General features: G+C 45.8%; 1 protein-coding gene across 4 annotated transcripts in view; it reads left to right on the top strand.

Annotated features, from left to right (window-relative positions):
- Window positions 1-20,298, top strand: part of Kank1 (KN motif and ankyrin repeat domains 1) — a 183,280-nt gene that overhangs the window by 149,726 nt on the left and 13,256 nt on the right. For 3 of the 4 annotated variants that reach the window (XM_042699352.1, XM_042699353.1, XM_042699355.1), the window contains 2 exons: window positions 2,502-5,174; window positions 18,787-18,987. In XM_042699352.1, coding sequence (XP_042555286.1) covers window positions 2,502-5,174; window positions 18,787-18,987 — 2,874 coding nt within the window. The remainder of the gene's footprint in view (window positions 1-2,501; window positions 5,175-18,786; window positions 18,988-20,298) is intronic. The other variant, XM_042699354.1, reaches the window with a different exon arrangement.

The raw sequence follows: 20,298 nt of genomic DNA, 5'->3' as shown, positions 1-20,298 counted from the left end.
GTCTAGTAGATTAGGCAAGTGTTCTACCACTGAGCAACAATCCGCTTTTCCCTAATATTTTTACTTGAAACACAAAGAATAAGTGCCCTTACTTGTCCTCTGTTTGTTCCTCTTTTTGGTACTTTTCAGGATTCAAAAGTTAGAGGCAAAAGCGCTCTGCTCTCTATCAGCTGTAGTGTTAGCCGTGGGGGAAGGGTTCGGGGGGGGGGGGGGGGAGAGTTACCATCTAGGGGCACAGGACAGATGGCTTACATTTTTGCTCCCTGCTTTTAGGCAGAGCTTGTTGGTGTGGCTCTAGGAAAACACATTACCTAATCCTGTAATTTAAACAAACGAAATGGCTTTGCTTTTAAAACTGAAATGCATAGCTCTGGTCAGCAGCAGCAGCCAGGCTTGTGCTTTGAAAGGTTCCTATGTTTCCTTTTTTTAAATGTTTGGTTTAGCCAGAAGTAGCCTTTACTAAAAGGCCACATGATCTGTGATTGAAGCTCAGCCTTACCTTAGCTTTCTCGTCTGTGGAGATGGATCATAACCAGGTGTTTCTTTGAAATAGTGGGTGTTTTGTCAAAAAGATTTTTTTTAAAAACTCAGAGTACAGAAAACTTTCCTTTCTTGGTTATTGTGTGTGTGTGTGTGTGTGTGTGTGTGTGTGTGTGTGTGTGTGTGTGTGTGTGTGTGTGTGTGTGTGTGTGTGTGTGTGTGTGTGTGTGTGTGTGTGTGTGTGTATTTGTGTCTGTTTGTCTGCCTGCCAGCATGCATGTGTGCACGTGGGCCTGTCTTTCTTCAGTTTGTCCTGGGGCTTGAACTCAGGGCCTGGTTACCGTTCCTGAGCTTTTTGGCTCAAGGCTAGCACTTTATCACTTGAGTCACAGCTCCATTTCTGGCTTTTTAGTAGTTAATTGGACATAAGACACGTTCAAGGACTTCCCTGCCCAGGCTGGTTTTGAACCTTGATCATCCATCAGATCTCAGCCTCCTGAGTTGCTAGGATTACAGGCGTGAGCCACCCACTCTGGCTCTTTCTTGTTTTTAAGAGGGGGACACAGAGTTGAAGTCTGCCCTTTGAATTTTAGCACCCTGGCAGCCAAGGTAGTAGAGATTCTGACACAGAGTCTCTTCCATCTTCCTGGCAAGAAGGTGTCCCAGAGCACAAGAGAATCCTGTGGAGATAGGTACCCAGTGGCTCTCAGCCTCCCATTAGAAAGTCTGCCTAGCCTGCAGAATGGGGACTTAGGGGAGAGGAAACTGGCACCATGTGCATACTAGGCCACATGGATCTGCTCTGACCTATTACTGTGTTAGTTTACTGCTGATAGCATTTTATGTCCCAGATAACAGTTTGTAAATCAGGAATTGGGAGGTGGGGGGGCGGGGCAGGGGTGTGCTGGTCCTGGGCTTACACTCAAGGCCTGGGTGTTATCCCTGAGCTTTTGTGCTTAAGGCTAGATTCTATCACTTGAGCCACAGCTCCTCTTCTAGCTGTTTTAATGGTTAATTGGAGAGAAGACTGTAACAGACTCTTGTCCCAGCTGGCTTCCAGCTACTGTCCTTAGATCTCAGTCTCCTGAGTAGTTAGGATTACAGCTATGAGCCACCAGCTCCTGGCTTAGAGACCATAGAGTACAAGTGAGATAGTCCATGTGACAATGCTTAGAAACTGTGCGTGCGTGCGTGCGTGTGCGTGTGTGCGTGCGTGTGTGTGTGTGTGTGTGTGTGTGTGTGTGTGTACATGTGCATGGAACCAGGATTTAAACTCAGGGCTTTGCTCTACCACCAGTGTTCCACCACATGAGCCAAACCTCTAGTCTGGCATTTTACTGGTTAATTGGAGATGAAGTCTCTTGGACTTTTCTACCCAGGCTCACTTCAAACCTCATTCCTTCAGGCAGGTCTCAACCAGCTATTCAAAAATAGCTGGGATTGCAGAAGGCTACTACTGGTATCTGGATCTTTGAAGCCTTAGTAAATGAATTCTCTTAAATATATTTAGGAAGGACTTACCAAAGTGTTTGGCTCTTAAAAATCTTTGCCTCATTACATTATTTAACTTTGTGAATTAAATTCTTGCAGCTCCATATTTTTTTAAGGGAAATCTGAAAGATCAGAGAAGTCTGTTAAGTAACCAGCTAAGTTTTAGATCGAGGGTTAAAACAGATCTATCACTCTTAAATTTTTACCAGCTGACTATGCTACAACGTACATAATTTGTTTGTTTTTGTTTTTTTGTTTTTACCAAAATGCATAATGCATAACCAGGTGGCTCACACCTATCATCCTAGCTCGTCAGGAAGCTGAGATCTGAGGATCAAGGTTCAAAGCCAGCCCAGGCAGAAAAAAAAAATCCATAGAGACTCTTACCTCTGATTAATAACTGGGGAGCTGGTAGAACATCAGCCATGAGCAAAAAAACAAAAAAGTCTAGCAAGGAGCTTGGTGCCCTGAGTTCAAGCCCCCATAAGTACTGGCACCCAAAAGGTACATAATTATTTTCTCTCTTTTAGAAAAAGCAGATGTTGTGAATGGAGACCATGACAAGGAGCAGAAAGGCCCTTACTGTGTGGAAACCCCCTATGGTTATCAGCTAGACTTGGATTTCGTCAAATACGTGGATGACATACAGAAGGGCAACACCATCAGGAAAGTGAACATCCAAAAGAGGCGGAAGCCACCTGTGCCATGCCCGGATTCCAGGACCACGCCGGGCCAGCCAGGCTTTTGGACTTCCACTGAATCGCTTTCATCCTCCAACAGTGATGACAACAAACAGAGTCCCAACTTTCTCCTAGGCAGAAGCCTAGTCACATCAACCCCCATCCCACGGCCACCTGCCCCGCTAGAGACCTCACCCACATTCCTTACCGTCCCAGAAAGTCGCCAGCTGCCCCCGCCCTCCCCACAGCTCCCCAGGCACAACCTTCATGTCACCAAGACCCTGATGGAGACCCGGAGAAGACTCGAACAGGAGAGGGTCACCATGCAGATGACACCGGGCGAGTTCAGAAGGCCCAGGCTGGCTAGTTTTGGAGGCATGGGCTCCACTAACTCTCTCCCCTCTTTTATGGGTTCTGGAAGCCACCATCCTGCCTTGCAGCTTCAGAACGGGTACCAAGGCAACGGGGAGTATGGCAGCTATGCCCCAGCGGCAGCTACCACCTCCTCCATGGGCAGCTCCATCCGCCACAGCCCCCTGAGCTCAGGGATCTCCACCCCCGTGACCAACGTGAGCCCCATGCACCTGCAGCACATCCGCGAGCAGATGGCCATCGCCCTGAAGCGCCTGAAGGAGCTTGAAGAGCAGGTGCGAACCATCCCCGTCCTCCAGGTCAAGATCTCGGTCTTGCAGGAGGAGAAGCGGCAGTTGGCCTCGCAGCTGAAAAAGCAGCAGGCCGCCTGGCAGGATGATGCGTGCGGGGTGCGGAAACGTTCCTACAGCGCAGGGAATGCCTCCCAGCTCCAGCTCCTCTCCCGGGCCCGGAGGGGCAGCGGGGAGCTGTACATCGACTATGAAGAGGAAGAGATGGAGAGCGTGGAGCAGAGCACACAGAGGATCAAGGAGTTCCGGCAGCTCACCGCCGACATGCAGGCGCTGGAGCAGAAGATCCAAGACAGCAGCTGCGAGGCCGCCTCAGAGCCCAGGGCGAATGGGCAGTGCCCGCCTCCAGAGCGTCGATCGGTGGCGGTGGGGGGCGACGGGAACATGAATGACATCATCGTGTACCAGAGGGGCTCCAGATCCTGCAAGGATGCGGCGGTAGGAACAGTCACAGAGACGAGGAACTTGGGGGTCAGTGTGACAGAGGCCATGCTGGGAGTGATGACGGAAGCCGACAAGGAAATCGAGCTGCAACAGCAGACCATCGAGGCCTTGAAAGAGAAGATCTACCGCCTGGAGGTACAGCTAAAAGAAACTACCCACGACCGGGAGATGACTAAACTCAAACAGGAGCTACAGGCTGCGGGATCCAGGAAGAAAGTGGACAAGGCCACGATGGCCCAGCCCCTGGTCTTCAGCAAGTTGGTGGAAGCCACGGTGCAGACCAGAGACCAAGTAGTTGGCAGTCACGTGAGCACAGTGGACACGTGTGTTGGAACCGCCTTGCAGACGAGTAGCATAGGCATCTCCTGCCAGCCCGAGTGCCGGAGTCAAATGGTGGGGCTCGAGCTGCCCATGAACTGGTGGATTGTGAAGGAGAGGGTGGAAATGCATGACCGATGCACGGGAAGGTCAGTGGAGACCCGAGACCAGAGTGTGGGTGTGGAAGTCAGCGTCTGTGAAACGGGCAGCAACACGGAGACGTCTGGCAGCGACCTGACGAGCCTCCAGACAAACCTGCACCTCAAGGATGTGCGGTCCATTGGCTGTGGGGATTGTTCTGTCCATGTGACTGTCTGCTCTCCCAAGGAGTACACCTCACGCAGCGTGGCCACGGAGGCCGTGGGCCAGGTGGAAGTTGCTGTCATGGCCGCGCCTCATACCACGAGCCAACACACCAGTACGGCTTTGGGCCAGGTAGACCAGTCCACCAGCACCGACCCGGCCACTCTCGTAGACTCCTGCACCAACACGTTCCTCAGTACTTGGGACAAGCAGACCAACACCCAGATAGTGGAGATGAGGACGGTGGCTGTAGGAGAAGGCCGAGTCAAAGACATCAACCCTTCCACCAAGACAAGGTCGGTGGGGGTTGGGACAATGCTTTCTGGCAGTTCAGAGTTGGACAGACCATCCACTGTGAAGACCAGAGAGTCAGGTGTGGGGCAGATAAATATTCACGACAACTACCTGGTTGGTCTCAAAATGAGGAACATAGCATGTGGGTCGCCACCGTTGACTGTGGGGCCAACAGGCAGCCGGAGGAGCGTAGGTGTTGGGGATGAACCTATAGGGGAGCTCCTCCTGGAGGGCCCCGAACCCCAGGTTGCATCTGGAATGATGACCGGCTTGGATCACTACATCGAGCGGGTGCAGAAGCTGCTGGCCGAGCAGCAGACGCTGCTGGCGGCCAACTACAGTGAACTGGCAGAAGCTTTCGGGGAGCCTTACTCACAGATTGGCTCCCTCAACTCCCAGCTCATGAGCACCCTGTCCTCCATCAACTCTGTCATGAAGTCTGCAAGCACCGAAGAGCTCAGGAACCCCGACTTCCAGAAAACCAATCTGGGTAAAGTCACAGGTGAGTGGCCGCACCCAGAGGGACCTGGGAATGTCAAGGTTGATGGAAGTGCGTTTTCTGGGTGCTGTAACTAGGTTCCCCAGACTGGGAAATGTACAAAGAATAAGGGTTTTTACTAAGTAAGCTCTTGGTTGTGGAGGCTGGCAAGTCCAAAGCATGACCCTGGCATACGGTGGGCCTTTTGGTTCTATCATCAAAAGGTCAGGGCATCGTGTGAGGAAGACAAAGCAGATGTAACAGCCCTGCCGTAATGGTTGTACTCCTATAGTTGTGTTGATCTATTCATGCTCACGTGGACAGTGAGATTCAGTGTGCAGCCCATGAATGGATGGGGTAGGATGGGAAAGAATGTCTTTCTAGGAAGTAAGGATTTTTTTTTTAATCTTCTGGGACAATTCTTTTGGGAGTCATGGAGAAAATTTGACAATGGTAATGGATAGAATGAAAACCAAAAATCCCTAAGAGCTCTACTGTTTCCCACTGTGGTAGTTTCCTTACCCTCTGACTGGAGAAAACCTAGTATTGGCTGGCCCAGGGGTTTAGTTTTCTATGATGCTTTATGGTGGTCTATCATTTTATATAGAACACTTCTCCTTCAAAGAATGCTATCCTATCTGTATCCATAATTAGCAGTATGTCTCCAATGCATAAAATGTTTTCAGTTAATTTTGTGTATGTATGGTGCTGGTTTGGGGGCTTGAACTCAGGGCCTGGGCTCTGTCCCTGAGCTCTTTTGCTCAAGGCTAGCGGTCTAGCACTTTGAGCCAAAGCAACCACTTGTGATTTTCTTGTGGTAAATTGGAGATAAGTGCCTCACAGACTTTCCTGTCCAGGCTGGCTTGGAACCTCGATCCGCAGATCTCTCTCCTGAGTAGCTAGGATTTACAGGTGTGAGCCACCAGCTTAGTTAAAATTTTTATGAGGGAAGAGACATTTTCGTCAATTCATTACCACAACATATAATCATGAAATTCCTACTCTACTTCCAATATAGGGACAGGCTTAGAGGACAGTTCCATGAGCAAAACCTGGTCCTTTCCTCCTGGTGCACAAATGACAGACAGGGGACCAATGACAGGCTAGAAGGTGGAAAGTACTAGGAAGATTATGTCTGCAGATCTGGGGGTAGGAGAGTCGATTAGCTTGGCAGCGGCTGCTTGCAATAAGGGATTCAAGCAAGAATCACTTTCCTTGGTGCCAGCTGCTCTGTGTGTCTAAAAGTGTACCTACCCAGTATCTCACCAAACCCTCCATTACTTTGTCAGCATCCATTTCTGGTATGCTAGTGACCTAATCCGGCCTGTTTCCTGTTACATTCTGAAAAGACAGTGATAAAAATGGACTGAAATAGATTCTTTTTATATCTTCCTAGCTTTCTGCTTTCAAATCTGAGCAACTATCAGTTTTTAGTACTGGTGCTATGGACCGATAAGTTATTGTAGAATAAGACTGACCGCTGATATTTGGAGAGAGGGGTTGCCTTTTATTGTGTTTGTTTTTTGGTTGGTTGGTCCATGGGGCTTGAACTCAGGGCGTAAGTGCTGTCCCTGCCTTTTTTTTCCCCTCAAGGCTAGTGCTTTACCACTTTGAGTTACAGCTTCACCTTCACTTTTTCTGATGATTAACAGGAGATAAGAGTCTCCTGGACTCTCCTGCCCGGCTTTGAACTGTGATCCTTAGATCTCAGCCTCCTGAGTAGCTAAGATTACAGGCATGAGCCACTTGTGTTGGGGGTGGGGGGAGGGAGGTTGCCTTTTAAAATCAAAGTGGTGGCTGTATTTTAGCTACTCAGGAGGCTGAGATCTGAGTTCAAAGCCAGCCTGGGCAGAAGAGTCTGTGACACTCATATTCAATTAACCAGCAAAAAGCTAGAAGTGGAGTTGTGGACCAAGTGGTAGCACACCAATCTTAAGTAAATATGCTAAAGGACAAAGCCCAGACACTGAGTTCAAGCCCCAAAACCAGAAGAAAAAAAAAAAGCCTAATAAATATCCAGGGTAGTTGTTACAGAATAAACAAGACTAACATGATACCTGGACTAAAGCAAAATCTTCAGTAACTCTCGTATGTCTGATGTCTGCTTCCCCAGCCTTTAAAAAATCGTGAGGTCAGATGTTGAAGTCAAAATAAAATTCCTGAATAGCTCAAGACACTGAGGACCCAAGGGATCGTTAAAGCATTTTCCTCCCAGCCTTCCCCCCTCCTCCCCAAATGGAGGTTTCTTATTTCAGATTCTTGCCAGAAATATCCAGCCCTGGATTCGTTTGTGCCCACCCGCTTCCCTCCCGCCCCCCGGCCCAAGCAGAGAGACCAGGATGAAAGTTTCCTGGGCTTCTATTGTGCAGCTTTAACCCTATGTATGAACACCTAGCTAAAAGCCACAAGACCTACAGAGCATTCAGGAATGGCAGAATAAATACTTTTAGTGGCAGCCCCGCCCCCCCATCCCCACCCGAACACACAAGAACAGCTTGAGAGTATGTCTGTCATTCACATTACATTGGTCTTGTAGCCATATTGCTCTAATGGGAGTAGGAGTCATTCAGGAAGTCAACCCGCTGTGTGGGGTTGTATGTAAGCTGCAAATTGAAGCAGCTTGATCTAGTAAGGCAAGATTCCTAACGCTACGAAGAATGAACGCAGCAGCATGCAGGCCGGGTTGCAGTACACACTTGATGATTCGGGGTGTTGCTTTCCATAGGGCAGGACCTGAATCTCTACCAAAAAGGAGTCATGAAGTACAGAAAGAAAGGTTTTCATTCATTCACACTTTCTTTACACACACACACACACACAACTAGGAACTTGGGTTTAACGTCTACCAAAGAGACTATAAATAACCAGTGTATGAACCTAAACCTAAATTTAGGCCCTGAAGCCAGACAGTCTGGTTCAGATTCTTTCTTGACCACTTAGGACAAGTTGTGTTTTTTCCCTCTCAGAGTCAGCATGCGGGTGGGTTTGGTGAGTCAGAGGACTAAAGAGCATCAGAGTCACCTGAAACACTGTGTCAGTGCTTGGTGAAGGCTGGCCAGCACTGGGGATTTTTGTTTTTGTTTTGTTTGGGGGGGGCGGTAATTGTTGTTGCTGCTGTTTGTTTCTGTTGGTCCTGGGTCTTGAACTCTGGGCCTGGGCACTGTCCCTGAGCTCCTTTTGGCTCAAGGATAATGAACACTCTACCACTTGAGCCATAGTACCACTTCCGTCTTTTTTCTGTCTAAAGGACTTTGTTTCCCTTGGCTGGCATAAGCGTGAGCTACCACACCCAGCTTGGCCAGCATTGTTTTGTGACCACTTCCAGAAAGGGAAATGGGGATATAGAACAGCTGTCAACCTTTGACTTGGGCTGGGAATGTGGCTTAGTGGTAGAGTGCTTGCCTAGCATGCTTGAAGCCCTGGGTTCAATTCCTCAATACCACATAAACAGTAAAAGCTGGAAATGGTGCTGTGGTAGAGTGCTAGTCTTGAGCAAAAGAAGCTCAAGGACAGTGCTCAGGTTCTGAGTGCAAGCCCCAGGACTGGGGGAAAAAATGGCTTTTGGAGGATTTGTTTTGGTTTTGGGTGGTGGTCCTGAGGTTTTGACCTTTCTTAGCACTGCACCACTCTCTCTTTCTGCTTTTGGTCATTTGTTGAACAAGATTAAGGTCTCGTGGCCCTATTTAAACCTACGACACAGTTGGGTTAACAAGTACACAGCACCACCACACTCAATTTATTAGTTGAGATGGAGTCTTCAGAACTTTTTGTCCAGGCTGGCCTTGAACCATGATCCTCTTGATCTCTACCTCCTAACATATGTGCCAAGGGCTTGAATTCAGGGCCTGGGCCCTGTTGCTGCTCTTTTGCTCAAGGCTGGTGCTTGAACCACAGCTCCATTTCCAGCTTTTTTTTTTTTTTTTTTCTGTCTGTCATGGGGCTTGAACTCTGGGCCTAGGTGTTGTCCCTCAGCTCTTCAGGTCAAGGCAAGCACTACCACTTGTTAGCCACAGCCCTACTTCCAGTTTTCTGGTGGTTTATTGGAGATAAGAGTCTTACAGCTTTTTCTGCCCAGGCTGGCTTTGAACCGAGATCCTCAGATCTCAGCCTCCTGAGTAGCTAGGATTACAGGCATGAGCCACAGGCACCTGGCCATTTCCAGCTTTTTTAATTATAGATAACTGTCTCATAATTTTCTGCCCAAGCTGACTTTGAACCATGATCCTCAGTTCTCAGCCTCCTGAAAAGCTAGTATTTAGGTGTGAGCCACTGGTGTCTCGCTTGGTCTTTTGTTTTTAATCCAAATATTGATGTTTATAATTCTTCATAAATCCTGTGGCCTCTCCCCACACCCCAATTATTATGCCTCCCTAATTTATATCAAGATAAAGAAAATGTTGCAGGTAAAAATGAGAAAACAAAGTAATTGTGATATATTTTTCAGCCCAGTGTCATTCTGTCAGTGTTAAAGCTTAAAACAAAGTTTGTTGGTGCCCAGCTCAGAGTTCTGTTTATGTTTCCTGGAGTTGAGAGTTTAGTCTGTCAGTGGTATCACTTTTCAGTATGCTAAACATTACTTTTAGCAGAGTCATAATGCCTAACACTCCAGTGCAATGTATTAAAATTATAACGGGAGTATATGCTCATAAATGAACAGTTCAGAGGAGCATGAAACATAGTTGAAGCCTCCCTCCGGGACCTATGTAGTCCTGAGCATTGCAAGTATGCAAGTATAGTTCTTTCTCTTTTCTTTTTCTTTTTCTTTTTTCTTTCAGTCCTAGGGCTTGAACTTAGGGCCTAGGTATGATCCCTAAGCTTTTGTGCTCAAACCCAGAGCTCTACCACTTGAGTTACAACTCCCCTTTTACCTTTTTTGTTGCTTAATTGGAGATAAAGAGTCTCGGGGACTTCCTGCCTGAGTAGCTTTGAACCATGATCCTCAGATCTCAACCTCCTGAATAGCTAGGATTACAGGCCTGAGTTACCATCTCCCGGCCTTCTTCTAACCAAATGTGGATAATCTATAGTCTTCCTATGTACTTTTTTTTTGTTCTTTTAAATGGTCCCATTTTCCCCACAGTTTTAGAGACAATATTATGGCTTTGATGTAGCCAGAATTTGGTGGTAATCAAAGGCATAATTCAAAGTATTTTTCTAGCTTTTGTGGCTATTGCCTGTAATTGTAGCTACTCAGGAGGCTGAAATCTAAGGATCAAGGTTAGAAGCCAGCCCAGATAGGCAGGAAAGTCCAGGAGACTCTTATCTCCAATTAACAATCAGAAATCCAGAGGTGGAGCTATAGTAGTGGAGCTCAAGTAGTAGAGTGCTAGCCTTGAACACAAAAGCTCAACGACAGCACCCAGGCCCTGAGTTCAAACCCCAGGACCAGCATGTGTGCACACACACAGCTACATCAAAGTCATGATATTGTCTCTAAAACTGTGGGAAAATGGAACCATTTAAATGAGCAAAGTGAACACGTGAGCTTGCATGCATGCCTGTGTACCCTCCTTTCCCCTCCCCGCCATACACACACAGTGTTTTTCAGTTCCCAGTAGTGTGAGTTCAAAGTATTACTTTCTTTCATGGAATTAAAGTGTTCAGAGCAAACAAGTTCACACCTTCTTGTCTCAGCTAGGATTTCAAGTCTGTACCACCATACTTGACTAAGAGGAAATAAGTTTATTGCACCAAAAACTTTAGGAAGTAATATTTATTTTTCCTATAAATGAATTGGGTGATTTTCATCTGAGAAGTGAGTAGATGGTTTGTTATGAATCCCCTCCTTTTTCCTTCTAGAAATGAAGGGGGGCAGTGGGGTTGGGAGGAGTAGTAGTTGCAAATACTCTAAGAATATGCAACTGTCTCTAATCAAATGCAAATAGAACTTAACTGCCTGCCACACTGTTTATAGAAACCTAGTCATTCTTATTCAAACAAAAGAACTGCTTCATAAATCAGCTTCTATATTTCCAGTGTTGGTTATCTTAGATTTGTTAAAAAGCTGATGATCTGGGCTGGGAAGGTGGCTTAGTGGTAGAGTGCTTGCCTAGCATGCATGAAGCCCTGGGTTTCATTCCTCAGTACCACATAAACAGAAAAAGCTGGAAGTGGCGCTGTGGCTCAAGTGGTAGAGTACTAGACTTGAGCAAAAGAAGTTCAAGGATAGTGCCCAGGCCCTGAGTTCAAGCCCCAGGACTAGCAAGAAAAAAGAGCTTATGATCTAAAGTCATTCCCATTAGCTGTGAAAGTGAATTTGAAGAGAGAGTTCCAAGCCAGAGGAAAAGCAGGAACATGAAGTTGTTACAAAATGACCATTAATAGTTATCTCCTGATTCAAATTTTATATATATATATATATATATATATATATATATATATATATACACATATGGGTATATGTGTGTGTGTGTGTGTATATATATGTGTGTGTGTGTGTGTGTGTGTATATATATGTATATATAATGACTTGTCTTACTGGTTTCTCTTTTTTTTGCTGGTCGTGGGGCCTAAACTCTGGTCCTGGGCGCTGTCCCTCAGCTCTTCAGCTCAAGGCTAGCGCTCTACCACTTGAGCCACAGCACCACTTCCAGCTTTTTCTGCTTATGTGGTGCTGCAGAATTGAACCCAGGTCTCATGCGTGGAAGGCAAGCACTCTACCACTGAGCTACCTTCCCAGCCCCTGGTTCTCTTTTTGTACCACTTTTTAAAATGCTTTAAATGCTTTTTTAAGAGCCTCAAAACAATCCAAACCAAGCCCCATAGACAGTGTGATAGAAGTCCTGGTAAAGGCTGCGTTGGGAATTGACATGTAGCTACAGAGTATCTGGGCCTGTGTCTTTTGTCAAATGGCAAGGTTAAGTTCGATTTTTCTCCCAGAGTCCCTCCCAGGAGGCTTCTTCTATAAAAATAGCTCTCCTGATGTCTCCCATGGGACTCGGCTGAGGAAAGTTCTCCCACCACGCATGGATTCCCTTCACCATCTGCCACCCTACCGGCTCCTCCAGAGTCCAAGGCCTTGCCCTTGCCAGGCCTGTACTCTACCTTACTGAGCTCCATGCACCCCCAGCCTACTGAGCAGATTCTTAACTTGAGTGAGGTCTGTAGCTTTGTGAACATTTTTGCAATGGGGCTTTTTGTGCAAACTGTAATTTTTAGCAGATTCTCAAAAATATGCTTGGGGGCGTGGCTCAAGTGGTAGGGTGCTTATTTGCCTAGCAAAATTGAGGCACTGAGTTCAAACCCCAGTACCACCAAAAAGAGAGAAAGGGAGGGAGGAATGGAGGAAGGAAAGGAAGGAAGGAACGAAGGAACGAAGGAAGGAAAGCAGGCAGGAAGGCAGGCAGGCAGGCAAAGAAAGAGAAAGAAGGAAAGTAAAAGTCATTATGTCAAAAAATGAACTTAACAACTTTGGTGGAGGGTGGGGGGAGGATCGGGTGGGGGGAGGGGAGGAGTATGGGAAAGGATGGGAAGGGGAAACAACGAGGAGGCAACAATGTTTGAAAAGAAATGTACTCATAGCCAGGCGCTGGTGGCTCACGCCTGTAATCCTAGCTACTCAGGAGGCTGAGATCTGAGGATCGCGGTTCAAAGCCAGCCCGGGTAGGAGAGACCGTGAGACTCCTATCTCCAATAAAACCACCAGAAAACCGGAAGTGGCTCTGTAGCTCAAGTGGTAGAGTGCTCGCCTTGAGCTGAAGAGCTGAGGGACAGCGCCCAGGCCCAGAGTTCAAGCCCCACGACCGACAAAAAAAAAAAAAAAGAAATGTACTCGTTTTCTTGCCCATGTAATTGTAACCCTTCTGTACCATATTCTCACAATAAAGAAAAAAAAAGAAAGAGAAGAAAGTGGGAAAAATTCTCAAAAGAGAACTAACCTCTGACTTGCTGAAATTGAAAATCCTCATGATTATTTAAAGACCTGGGGGAAATTAAGCCCTGTGGGAAAGATCATCCAAATCTTCAGATCCCAGCCTTTGTTTTTTGTTTTTGTTTTTGTTTGTAGGTCATGGGGCTTGAACTCTGGGCTTGGGCACTGTCCCTGAGCTTTTCCCACTCAAGGCTAGGGCTCTACCACTTTGAGTCATAGCCCCATTTCTGGTTTTCTGCTGGTTACTTGGAAATAAGAGTCTCACAGACCTTCCTGTCAGGGCTGGCTTGGAACTGCAATCTCAGATCTCAGCCTCCTGAGTCAGTAAGATTACAGACATGAGCCACCAGTGCCTAGCACACACTTGCTTTTTTAAACCTGGGCTTTCTAAATGGGTATTAGTGGCATTCAAATACGCTGGAAAAGATTAAGATTTACTTTGGCATACTGAACGATTCCTAACGTGAGGGTTATATGAGGCTACGGAATGGAGATGAATACTTTTTCAAGAACTGACAGGACATTGAGCTCCTGGTCATGTGATCTCACTCAGGACACACATGGGGGCTGGGACTGGCAGAGGGCTGCAGCTGTGCCATATTGTGAACAGGGAGTCATTCATTCACCCCTCAGTAAAGATCTTCACACAGCCTGCACTGCCCCACGGGCAATCGACAGCCATGCCTTAATGTCACCTATATGTGAAACGTGTTGCTACCACAAATGGATACAAAGATTGGACAACGTGTCATCCATGTTCTCCAGATATATTTGGTCACTATTAGGTACTCAAACAGAAAGTGCTCCACTCAGTTCCAAGTCGAGGTCTCTGAGGTCTGGAGACGAAATGGGACATCACATTTTATTTAACCCAGCTTTAGTTCCTGCAGCCTGTCAGCGTGGATTTTCTGGGTTAAGACTTGGGAGGGTAATTGAATGTGGGCGAGGTTTGCGATTCTTTTTTTTTTTTTTTTTAAGTTTTTTAGTGTGAAAATACCATACAGAGGAGTTGCAATCACACGAGCAAGGAAATGAGTACATTTCTTATCAAGCATTTTTGCCTCCTTTTTTTTCCCTTCCCATCCCTTCCCTCCCATCTCAACTACACCTCCTCCCTCCCCCACCCCACCACTTTCCACATAGCGTCTTGTACATCTCATTGTTGCAGTGGGTCCACCTGTATCCCTATTTAAACAATTTGTTTTTTCCCTTCCACTCCCCAAATTATACCAACATCAAATACAGTGAAAAACAAAACAGTGGGGGAAGGACATACAAAGCAACAAAAAAAATCACGTGGTACCTTATAAATACGTTAGAAACAATAGCAAGAAAGAAAAAACCACTTGTGTCCTTATCTTGGGATTCATTTAGCTTAACATCATCTTATTTGACCTTTTCTGCTTGTCTCAGATATATACTAGTTATTGCAAATAAGGGAAACCATGGGACCTATGTTTCTTTGCGCCTGGCTTACTTAATATAATTTTTTCCAAGTCTTTCCATTTCCTAACAAATGGGGCAATGTCATTCTTTCTGATGGAGGCATAGAATTCCATTATGTACAGATACCACATTTTCTTGATCCATTCATCTACTGAGGGGCATCTAGGTTGGTTCCATATCTTGGCTATGGTAGATAATGCTGCAATAAACATGGTTGTGCTGGTAGCTTTAGTATGGTCTTGTTTGTGATCATTTGGGTAAATGCCCAAAAGTGGGATTGCTGGGTCATAGGGGAGCTCTATGTGGAGTCTTTTGAGGAACCTCCATACTGCTTTCCAAAGTGGTTGAACAAGTTTACACTCCCACCAACAATGCAGTAGGGTGATGAATGTGATTCTTAATTTGCTCTCTAACATGGCAATTTCTAAGCAAATATGGGCTTTCTTTTTTCTTTTTTTTTGGGGGGGGGGGTTGGTTGTGAGGCTTGAACTCAAGATCTGGGTGCTCCCCCTGAGCTCTTTCTACTTAAGACTAGTGCTCTACCACTCTAAACCACAGCACCACTTCCGTTTTTTCTGCTGGTTAATTGGAGATAAGAGTCTCACAGACTTTCCTGCACAGGCTTGCTTAGAACTGTGATCTCAGCCTCCTGAGTAGCTAGGATTAAGTGTGGGCTTTTAGGTGCGTTCGTGACAGCTGTTTAATCTATGCCCAGGAAATTATCAAAATGGCCCTAGAAATGAAACTACTGCTCTGTGCTTTCATGTTTTCTGTCTTGGATTTGGGTTGGCTGTTTGTGGTGGTGGCAGAGTCCTGAATGGCAGTCTGGAAGGAGGGAGGGTTTGGCCTTTCTCCTCCATTGCAGCTATTCACTGACCCCTGGGAAGCAATAGCTATAAATAGAAGGTGAACCTTTATGAAGAATCTCTCCTGTCTATCCCCCAAGCCAATGTTTGCTCTGGAAAGGCTGAATTTGAAGCCCTTTTTCTTTCTTTTTATTTATTTATTACCAGTCCTGGGACTTGAACTCTGGGCCTAAGTGCTGTCCCTGAGCTTCTTTTGCTCAAGGTGAGCATACTACCACTGAGCTACAGTGTCACTTCTGGCTCTTTTGAGTAGTTTATTGGAGATAAGAGTCTCATGGACTTTCCTGTCCAGTCTGGCTTCGAACCACAATCCTTACATCTTACCCTCCTGAGTAGCTAGGATTACAGGCATGAGCCACCCATACCCACTATACTGTCTTTTATAGTTACATTATTACTTTTACTGGTGCCTTTTCATATACACACACACACACACACACACACACACACATACACATACACACATACATGTCTTTTATTGTGAAATTACTATACAGACGGGTTACAGTTATATGAGTAAGTCAATAAGTACATTTCCTATCGAGCATTGTTACCTCCTCCTTTGTTTTTCCCCTACCATCCCTTCCCTCCCCATCTCCCCAACTCGAAGTTGTAAGGTTCATTTTCAACATAGTGTCTTGTATATCTCATTGTTACAATGGGTCAACCTGTATCCTTATTTCAGCATTTTGTTATTTCCCTTCCCCTCCCCAAATTAGAAAAATGTATATACAAGATGCAGGACACCAGAATCAAATACAGTGACAACAGGGGTTATACCATGGGGGAAGAACAAACAAAAGAAACAAAAAAAATCACGTAGTACATTATAAGTACATTTAAAACAATACCAAGCAAGAAAAAAACATTTGTGTCCCTATCTTGGAGTTCATTTCACTTAACATCATCTTACATGGTCATATGTACATAGCTTTTGACTTACTCTGCTTGTCCTAGACTTATACTAGTTATAGCAAATAAGGGAAACCATGGGGCCTATGTTTCTTTGGGCCTGGAAGCCCTTTTTCTTAATGGAAAGAATTATTCCAGAGGCACCCCCTGCACTCAGGTCCCTTACAAGGAACAGGAGAAGGGACTCAGGGAGGGACCTGGGAATCTGAGCAAACAGGGAGGGGCAAACTTTCATCTAGACATAACGGACAGAAGAGATCTGTGGAATGGTATCCTAGAAAAAAATACTGTGGGGGAAAGATCAGCCTGGCAGAGAGCACGGGTGACACTTTATCATGAAGGAGCTGAAATTTCAGGCACCATACACAGTCTCCTAAGGAAGGACAATTGGGAGGAATAGAGTCCCCGGACAACTCTGAACACCATTTGGGGTGGGAAGATTGAGCAGGACCATAACCACCATTGCAGCCAGGTTCACGATAGAGGACCTGACAGCAATTGGCCTAGGAGTGCAGGGACTTTAAAAAGTCCTTGTTTAAAGCTGAGTGCCCTGTGGCCCAGACCTGTAATCTTCACTACTCAAAAGACTAAGATTCAGAGGATTGTGGTTCAAAGGCAGCCTAGGCAGAAAAGTCTGTTTAGGGCCGTCTTCCAAAATAACCAACAAAGGTCTGGGCTGGTGGCATAACCCAAATAGTTGAGCACCAGCTGAGGAAGCAAGTCTAGCTAGCTTGAGGCCCCAAGTTCAAATCCTGGTACCAGTGTATGTAGAGGGGAAAAGACTTAGTTTACAAAACTGAGTCCCGGCCTTGCCTGGGGAGATTAGCTAGAAGAGGTGGGGAGCAGGTAACAGGTTGCTAGGAATGTTCTGAACAGATGCAAGTGGTTTCAGAGGCTAAAACATTTTTATTTAAATAGAAAGCTTATGTCTGGGCACGGATGGCTCATGCCTCTAATCCTAGCTACTCAGGAGACTGAGATCTGAGGATCATGGTTCGAAGCCGGCCAAGGCAGGAACGTATGTGAGACTCTCCAATTAATCACAGAAAAAGCCACAAGTGATGCTGAGGCTCAAGTGGTAGCAGGTTAGCTTGAGCAAAAGGAGTTCAGGGACAGCACTCAAGCCCAGAGTTCAAGCTCCAGAACTGGTTTTAAAGAAAAAAAAAAGACAGCTTATGGATTGGGGGCATTTTTCAAGTGGTAGAAGGCCAACTATGTCAATAAAAAGCTAAGCAAGAGCACAAAGACGTGAGTTCAAGCCTCAGTACCAGCATGAAAGGAGGTGGGTTAGTGGGGTGGAGAAAGAGAAAAAGGAAGAGGAAGGAAGGATTGACAAAACCCATAGCAACCCATTTGGGGGATTTTTAAAATGACATCACTGGAGAAATTTGAATAGACTGGATATATAATAATCATAAATTACCTTTTCTAAAAATATTTGTCAGTTTTCGTGTTAATGGCATGTGAGTTATTTCTTTTTTCTTCTTTTTTTTTTTTTTTTTGTGGTTTTTGTTGGTCGTGGGGCATGAACTCCGGGTCTGGGCGCTGTCCCTCAGCTCTTCAGCTCAAGGCGAGCACTCTACCACTTGAGCCACGGTGCTACTTCTGGTTTTCTGGTGGTTTGTTGGAGATAAGAGTCTCACGGACTTTCCTTCCCGGGCTGGCTTTGAACTGTGATCCTCAGATCTCAGCCTCCTGAGCAGCTCGGATTAAAGGTGTAAGCCACTGGCACCCAGCTAGAGTTATTTCTTTTAGAGCTATATGGTGAAATACTTATGTTCATGGAAGTTATAAGTTCTCCGGCTTTCACTGTGCAGTACTGCGGTGCAGGTGGGTAGAAGGGCTGAGAGGAAGCTTGGTTTTCTGACCATGGTTGAAGCTCATGATGAGAAGGGCTCTCTGTGTGGTCACATGCTGCATAATCCTGCTTTGTCAACAGTGAACAGTGTTGCCACTTACCGCTCAGTGATGTTCTCACCCTTGGAACTGGTATAAATCCATGAAGGTGTCACCCAACTCCAAAATCACCGAAGGATGCATTCTGAGAACCTGTCCCTACCCATAAAGTATGGTATAACTGCATTCTTGCCAACTTGTGTATGTTGTAACTTTTCAGTAGTGGCCAAAGTAATGTGTGTACATAAACAAAGGACTGGTGGATGATGAAGAGGAAAATGCCTAGTGAATGAGTTTCTCTAGAAGGGCTCTTCTGGCCTCAGAAGCTTGTGAGATCTTTTAGAGATTAATCATTTCAGAATAATGAAGAATTGAGGAGGAAAGGAAAATAAATGCCACTTACCATGCTGGATCCTTCCGATTTGCAATCAAGGGACATGTCAGGTCGTGGAGCATTATCTATTGTTTGGAGGCCTGCATGCAGTACTGACCATGTGTGTTGAACGTGGACTTGAAAAGGGAATACCCTGGGAAGCCCCCTCTCCCACCCTCGCAGGCCTGAAGAACTAGAGGAGGAAGGTGTGCATTGCTGATCAGTAGACAAAGCAAGAGCTCTGAGTCACACACTCTACCTTTTCTTTCCTGGCAGGAAATAATTTGGAATATAGCTGTAAGTGTGGAGGCCTTCAGTCAGGAGGGCTGGTAAGCATGCAGACGTCCCAGCCTGAGTACAAGGTAGAGGCTACAGAAGAGAAGCCACTCAGCAGCCAAAACAGCTTCCTGTCTCAGGAAAATATGCTGGCCCCAGTGAACCTGACTGATGACCAGATAGCCACAGGCCTCTATGGTAAGTTCCCAAAGTCTTCCAAGTCAGGATGACAGACCAACACTTCCCATAGTCCATTGAGTGAGGTGTGCTTTACAAGTTGGCCTTGAAGAAAGATTATGTAATTGTTTGGAAGGTAAGCTTAGAATAACTTCAACATGACAAGAGAGAGAGAGAGAGAGAGAGAGAAAGTACACGTGCCAATCTCTGGTGGTTCATGCCTATGATCCTAGCCATTCAGGAAGCTGAGATCTGAGGATCACGGTTCAAAGCCAGTCTCAGCAGGAAAGTCTATGAGACTCTTATCCCCAGTTAACACCAGAAAACCAGAAGTGGCACTGTGGCTCAAGTGGTAGAACACTAGCCTTGAGCTGAAAAGATCAGACTCATATCTCCAATGAATCAGCAAAGCTAAAGACTTGGCTTGAAATGGTAGAATGCCATCCATAAGTGAAAATGATGAACAAGAGCACAAAGTCCTGAGTTCAAATACCCTTAGAACTCCCCTACACACACACACACACACACACACACACACACACACACACACACACACACACACACACACACACACACACACACACACACACACACACACACACACACACACACACACACACACACACACACACACACACACACACACACACACACACACACACACACACACACACACACACACACACACACACACTGACCAGAGAAAGTAGGCAGTATAGCCCTTTAAGAAAATGTATTTGGTATGACAAATTATGGAATCTAGTAAACAATGTTTCATTCGTTCTAGCACATTTTCCAGATTATATCAGCTGAAGAAAACGTATACCATTATTCTTTCTTCTAGGACCTAAATGCTTTTTTGAAGATGAAAAAGGATGCAACATAACTTTGTAAACAGTAAAGCAATTTGTAAACAAAGAAAACCAATTTTCACTGGTTTTGTGATACCTGGAAGTACAATTGATTTTTTTTCCCTCATTTAAGAAACAGTCCTAGAACTTTGAATTGTATTTCTTTGATTTTTTTTTTTTTGTCAGCCGTGGGGCTTGAACTCCGGGCCTGGGCACTGTCCCTCAGTTCTTCAGCTCAAGGCTAGCATTCTACCACTTGAGCCATAGCGCCATTTCTGGCTTTTTCTGTTTATGTGGTGCATGCAAGGCAAGCACTCTACCCCTGAGCCACCTTCCCATCCCAGAATTGTATTTCTTTGAACACACTACACGTGTCCATTAGATTTTGTACAAGTTTCTCACATGTGCATACCCAAATCTACAGTTACAAATACAGGGATGAGGAGGTCAAGACTTGAGCAGGAAGGGCAGCTATTCATAT

This window comes from Dipodomys spectabilis, unplaced genomic scaffold (assembly GCF_019054845.1).
Source record: "Dipodomys spectabilis isolate Male_0828 unplaced genomic scaffold, ASM1905484v1 ptg000241l, whole genome shotgun sequence".
Taxonomy (NCBI): domain Eukaryota; kingdom Metazoa; phylum Chordata; class Mammalia; order Rodentia; family Heteromyidae; genus Dipodomys; species Dipodomys spectabilis.
This window is presented reverse-complemented; position numbering and strand designations above follow the sequence as displayed.